The 6,662-nt window shown below is 35.3% G+C and overlaps 1 protein-coding gene across 1 annotated transcript in view; it reads right to left on the reverse strand.

Annotated features, from left to right (window-relative positions):
* Nucleotides 1-6,662, reverse strand: part of neo1b (neogenin 1b) — a 151,125-nt gene that overhangs the window by 6,402 nt on the left and 138,061 nt on the right. The window contains exons 19-26 of the mRNA XM_016230724.1: nucleotides 5,831-5,938; nucleotides 5,403-5,597; nucleotides 5,289-5,321; nucleotides 3,646-3,705; nucleotides 3,420-3,558; nucleotides 2,313-2,521; nucleotides 2,142-2,234; nucleotides 373-525 (exon numbers count right to left, since the gene is read on the reverse strand). Coding sequence (XP_016086210.1) covers nucleotides 373-525; nucleotides 2,142-2,234; nucleotides 2,313-2,521; nucleotides 3,420-3,558; nucleotides 3,646-3,705; nucleotides 5,289-5,321; nucleotides 5,403-5,597; nucleotides 5,831-5,938 — 990 coding nt within the window. The remainder of the gene's footprint in view (nucleotides 1-372; nucleotides 526-2,141; nucleotides 2,235-2,312; nucleotides 2,522-3,419; nucleotides 3,559-3,645; nucleotides 3,706-5,288; nucleotides 5,322-5,402; nucleotides 5,598-5,830; nucleotides 5,939-6,662) is intronic.

The following is a 6,662-nucleotide window of genomic DNA, read 5'->3' on the forward strand; positions in this document are numbered from 1 at the left end:
TATATATATATATATATATATATATATATATATATTAACAATATGATTAGAACTTGAATATATAGTACCTTAATATTATTTTATTACATTTACGTGATCTATGGTAGTTGATGGGTTAAAACTTGTGATAGGATTTCTGTTGCAGCTCAGATCAAGAACTGCAGCTCAGACTGAATCACTCTTTTTAATATTTTAAGATCATAACTATTCTCAAAGCTCTCTAAAGTAGATACATTACTCACAGTAACCATGGTACCATGTCCAAAGATCCTGAGTAATATGTTTATTTAATCTGTATCCTTTGAAGTACCCTGGAGAACCATGTAAATAGCGCATGATAAATAGCGTCTGACAGCATCCCTGCGCTCTCACCTGCAGACGGAGGCCTGTCTGAGAATGTGCTGGGGGTGGCAGGCGCTCTCAGGCCGATCTGGTGATGAAGGTAGCCACGCGGCGGGAGGTGATAGTGATGATGATGGTGATGAAGATGATCGAGGGAATGGATGGGGTGAGCGCTAATCACAGCTGAGACACACACACACACACACACACACACAGTGAGATAACCACGACAACACAGCACAACACATCTGTTCCAAAACTTAGTGAGCTACTTTGCTGTATTCTGCCTGCATAGACAGCATCCCTACTTAGGCAGCATTCTAGATGATACGCAACGTCTTAAGTATGTGATTTGGAATGCTACATTGGCAGCAACTGTGTGCATCACATAAATAAATAGTTTTGATTTGACTACATTCAAATTATAGTTCTGAAAACAAAACAATAAATCCAAAATAAAATAACAGTTGGTAATGAACAACTATAATGAATAAAAAAAAAAAGGTTAAATGATTGATTTAAGCTTTCAGTGTTTTCAATAGTGTATAAATAATATTACAAAAGTATTTCAATTTTTTTTATATTTTTATATGAAATTATTAAATGCTATATAATTTAATACATTTTATATAATATATTTTTTATATTTATACATTTTATTTGCAAAATTTATTTAGGTAAATATTTTATTTTGTTACCGTTTTAACGATAATTATATACATGTACATATAAATAAGTACATACAATATAAATAAAATAAAAAACGTTCTCAGTATGTTGCTCTATGATACTGTATGAACCATAATAAATAGAAAGCAGATGCAAATATTTAGTCAAATTAGACTGAACTGTTAGATTGAATGCATTAGACTTAGAATAATTTTTCTAAAATCGTCCACCGTTTTAAACGGATCTGAATATATTATGAGGCTGCTTTGACTAGGAAGGATATATGCAATATGCATATATATGCTGTCTTACCGTGCCCCAACTATGGGTTATGAAAGGTTCATATTTTGGTTTTGGGAGTCCCCAACAACAGGTTGACATGCATGCAAGGTTAAAAAACACTTTTATTGTCTTATAATGTGCATTTATTTTTACCTTATTTGCTCAACAACGACTCCCAAACGATTCGCTTAACGATTAATTTTTCCAAACCCCTCCTTTGCGTGACGCTAATCTGCGGTGATTGGTTCGATTGGATCATGCCTGTAACGCCTGATAAAGCAGCGTTTGTGAGCGCAGTGCTGCTTTGTGTACAGCGTTACCGGGGAAACCACTATTATTACCGCTCCAAAAGCTGCACCTAGTGGCAAAGAATGAATTTGCATTTTCATTCCGACAAAGTTTAAGTGGGCGGGTAATATGCTAATGTTTCATGTTGACGTCAACATGAAACGGCTTGGGATTCGTTTTGAAAACGACTCGTTTCATTGATTCAGAGTCGACTCTTTTTTTGAGAGACAATAACTTTATACACGGTGCACTTTCAGATTTAAAACTTTGCAGGGTGTTTTCATTCACTTAGAGCTGTGTTACACACTGCACGAAAGGTAATTTTCAAAAATCCATAATAGGGGCACTTTAAAAAAACAACATGACACTGCTGCCTATTTTTTAATCACAGCTCTGGCATTAAGATGGAAGCTCACTAGGTTTGGATTTAGTTTGCTGCTATGACACAAGACGAGCACTGCGCTTCACTCAGCACAATGTGAAAAGCACAGGACAGGCTGAGATGGCATGGGACAATCAATGACGTGCTCTTTTTGCTTGCTTTTTCGTTGTGAACTTACGCTGGGAAGGCTGAGAGTCAAACGGCATCATAATTTTCGGTCTCACTCCCCTCCGACCGGCCAAAGTGGACACGCTCTCCTCCCCCTCATGACCTGCACACATGCAGAAAGGCGTTTATGAAACAGACTCGGTCCGGGATGCTGGGTTAGGTTTAGGCACTCTGCTCTCACCCCGTCTCTGATGGCTGGGCTCAGCGGCCGGGTCCTGGGTGGTCCGCGGGATGGGCGTCTCTGTCATGACCGGGTTGGGTTCGGGTGATTTGTCCATGGGCTTGAGCTCCACACGCTCATGATGGATCCACAGATCAGGAGGTTTCAGGTCTTTAGATGAGCTCTTGTACTTGTGGGAGCCGGTGCTGGACTTACAGGCCGCACGTTTCCTAAAATATAGAATGTTTAATTAATTTATCTTTTTTTTTATTACTTGCATATTAATAAATGCTTTATTTTTTATTATATTTTACAAATATCACATACTTTGCATTATAATCAATATATTAGAATTACATAAAATTATACATATTTTATCATTTTAAAATCATGAAACGAATATCAAATCTATCTGAAACAAGAATACGAGTGTGTCAGTAGTGTGAAGTTTGGTTAGGTAGTTTGATAGTGTTGGCACTCTGACAGTAGATACATTATAAATGTTACTCAATACTATATATAGTATATATATATTCTATATATATATACTCAATATATATATTACTATAATTTAAATTTATGATAATTTAAAATAATTTTATAGAGATAGGCATGAAAATAGGTATTGCTTTGTTTCAATTAAGTATGATTGATTGAATTAATTTAGATTTTACCTAATTAAAATTATAAATATAAAATACTAAAAATATAAAAATAGACATTTAACTATATAGTTATATAAATATTTACATAATATTGAAGTCCCGCATTTTACTATATTTTAATAATTAGTATTTTAATATGTTGTTATATTTAAACAGTCTGTATTTTATATATACATTAAAATATTAAAATACAAAGTTTCTGTATTTTTTTAGGGGGGGGGGGGTCTGTGACAATGACAATAATCAATCATTTTGAGAAATTAACTGCAGTTATGCAGCATTAAGTGAGATTACAAAGTCTAAGTATTTTTCTAGAGTTTTAGATATCTGTTCATTCATGTTGTAGTTTAGCTGCAGTGATTGTACCACAGTTTTAGGCACGCTGTGTCATGTCAGGCTGCTTATTGTTTTAATACACATGTGTATGTGAGCTTAAAAGAAGACTGAAGAGTGAAGAACACACTTTTTCTGGTGGGAGTTGGAGCGGCGCGTGCACAGGACGGCCCCCACGACCACAGCGATGATGGTGAACACACCAACAGAGACAATCACCACGATCACCAGAATATGATTCTCCTGGCTGCCCGTGATGCCTGGTTTATCTGACACAGACAGAGAGACAGCGTTACATCACCACAGCTCTTAATGAGTCACGTGTCTGTCTTTAAAGAGTGTGTCTTCCTGTTTACCCATGTTTGATCCAATCCCGTGCTCCGGTAGAGTCGGGTGACCGGGTTTGACTTGCAGCCCTTCAGACAAGACATCAAAGAACTTCATTTAACTGAATATATTATATTTTATGCTTTATATGTATTTTATGTAATATATTAATAGATTCTATATTTGTAACTTATTAAAATAAATATATAATAAATTGTAATTTAACATATTTAGCTAAATGATGTATGTTGTTGTAAATAAATTGTATGAATATTTAAAAATTATTATAAAATACATATAATTATTTGTGACCCTGGACCCAGTCATAAGGGTCAATTTTTCAAAATTGAGATTTATATATCATCTGAAAGCTGAATAAATAATCTTTCCATTGATGTATGGTTTATTAGGATCGGACAATATTTGGCTGAGATGCAACTATTTGAAAATCTGGAATCTGAGGGTGCAAAAAAATCTAAATATTGAGAAAATCATCTTTAAAGTTGTCCAAATGAAGTTCTTAGCAATGCATATTACTAATCAAAAATTAAGTTTTGATATATTTACGGTAGGAAATTTACAAAATATCTTCATGGAACATGATCTTTACTTAATATCCTAATGATTTTTGGCATAAAAGAAAAATTTATAATTTTGACCCATACAATGTATTGTTGGCTATTGCTACAAATATACCTGTGCTACTTATGACTGCTTTGTGCTCCAGGGTCATATATGTATACACACTTTTTATTTAATGATAAACAAATGTATAAATACATAAAACTCAATGTTAACTAAATGCATAGAATGCATAAATAATTTTTATATTTATTTATACTTCAAGTATATATTTAATTTGAAATTCAAATAAATTAAATTAAATTAAAATTGTATCTTTAATCTGGCCGTCCCAAACGTCTTCCATTTAAGGATTATGGAGGCCACTGTGCTCTTAGGAACCTTAAGTGCAGCAGAATTTTTTTTGTAACCTTGTTCAGATCTGTGCCTTGCCACAATTCTGTCTCTGAGCTCTTCAGGCAGTTCCTTTGACCTCATGATTCTCATTTGCTCTGACATGCACTGTGAGCTGTAAGGTCTTATATAGACAGGTGTGTGGCTTTCCTAATCAAGTCCAATCAGTATAATCAAACACAGCTGGACTCAAATGAAGGTGTAGAACCATCTCAAGGATGATCAGAAGAAATGGACAGCACCTGAGTTAAATATATGAGTGTCACAGCAAAGGGTCTGAATACTTAGGACCATGTGATATTTCAGTTTTTCTTTTTTAATAAATCTGCAAAAATGTCAACAATTCTGTGTTTTTCTGTCAATATGGGGTGCTGTGTGTACATTAATGAGGAAAAAAATTAACTTAAATGATTTTAGCAAATGGCTGCAATATAACAAAGAGTGAAAAATTTAAAAATTTAATAAAAAATAAATACATTTAATATAACTGTTTTGACCATTAAACTTCTAAACATCTAATATAATATTTTACACATCTTATATGATATTATTTAATTATGTATTAATAATATGTATAACAATATTATAAATCATATGTATTCAATCATATTGGCATAATTAGTCAAAATTATTAATGCATTTAAAACAATGTCGTGTGTCTTTAATTTCCTTCTCCATTAGAAACGTGTTTAATTACCTTGATCACTTGACATTTTGTCCGATGGCTCAGCTGGAAACAAAGACAAACAGAATGAATAAATGAGCATCAGTTAAGTTTTAATAGGTGAGTCTAAACAAGGCTGGGGTTTACCTTTCGGGGTGCGGAACTGCGCCGCATCTGACATGGGTCCCATGCCTTTGGAGTTTCTCGCCTGGATCTTGAAGTAGTATGTGGTGTCCAGCGTCAGCCCCTGAATCTGATGGGTCAGTCTGTTTCCCACCACGGGCTCCACCACCCAATCATGGACCTCGGCGTTCACATCGGTGCTGTAGTAGATGATGTACCCTGAGAGACAGAGATTTATTCCACGTCTGAAAATCAGCCTTTTCTGTTTGGATGCACGACTGGTTCTGTAAATCCTGTCATCGGCATCCATAATGTAAATCAGGCATGTCATGTCAGTCTAAAATTTGTTTCATGTCATGCAAATAATGTCACAATGCAAAATGATCTTCTAGTTGATTATCTTCAATTCATATTTTGTGGTGTAATATGACCGGGACATGGTTTTGGGGTACCTGTGATTTTGCCGTTGGCTTCAGTCGGAGGCTGCCAGTTGATGTTGATGATTCGAGGATTTCCCTCTTTACTGATCACAGTCACATCTTTCGGAGCAGAGCTGGGTACTACAAATCACATTAAAGGCAGAGAATACAAGCAAATACTGTAAAAGGGCTATTACTAAAAGCTTTGCTATAGCAATCTGTCCCTAAAATGCAAATAAGATGCTTTTCTTTTATATATATACACACACAGTGGGTACAGAAAGTATTCAGATCCCCTTAAATTTTTCACTCTTTGTTATATTGCAGCCATTTGCTAAAATCATTTAAGTTAATTTTTTTTCCTCATTAATGTACACACAGCACCCCATATTGACAGAAAAACACAGAATTGTTGACATTTTTGCAGATTTATTAAAAAAGAAAAACTGAAATATCACATGGTCCTAAGTATTCAGACCCTTTGCTCAGTATTTAGTAGAAGCACCCTTTTGATCTAATACAGCCATGAGTCTTTTTGGGAAAGATGCAACAAGTTTTTCAGGGGATCCTCTGCCATTCCTCCTTGCAGATCCTCTCCAGTTCTGTCAGGTTGGATGGTAAACATTGGTGGACAGCCATTTTTAGGTCTCTCCAGAGATGCTCAATTGGGTTTAAGTCAGGGCTCTGGCTGGGCCATTCAAGAACAGTCACAGAGTTGTCGTGAAGCCACTCCTTCGTTATTTTAGCTGTGTGCTTAGGGTCATTGTCTTGTTGGAAGGTAAACCTTCAGCCCAGTCTGAGGTCCTGAGCACTCTGGAGAAGGTTTTCGTCCAGGATATCCCTGTACTTGGCCGCATTCATCATT

This window comes from Sinocyclocheilus grahami, unplaced genomic scaffold (genome assembly GCF_001515645.1).
Source record: "Sinocyclocheilus grahami isolate Dianchi unplaced genomic scaffold, SAMN03320097.WGS_v1.1 scaffold376.1, whole genome shotgun sequence".
NCBI classification, from domain to species: Eukaryota; Metazoa; Chordata; class Actinopteri; order Cypriniformes; family Cyprinidae; genus Sinocyclocheilus; species Sinocyclocheilus grahami.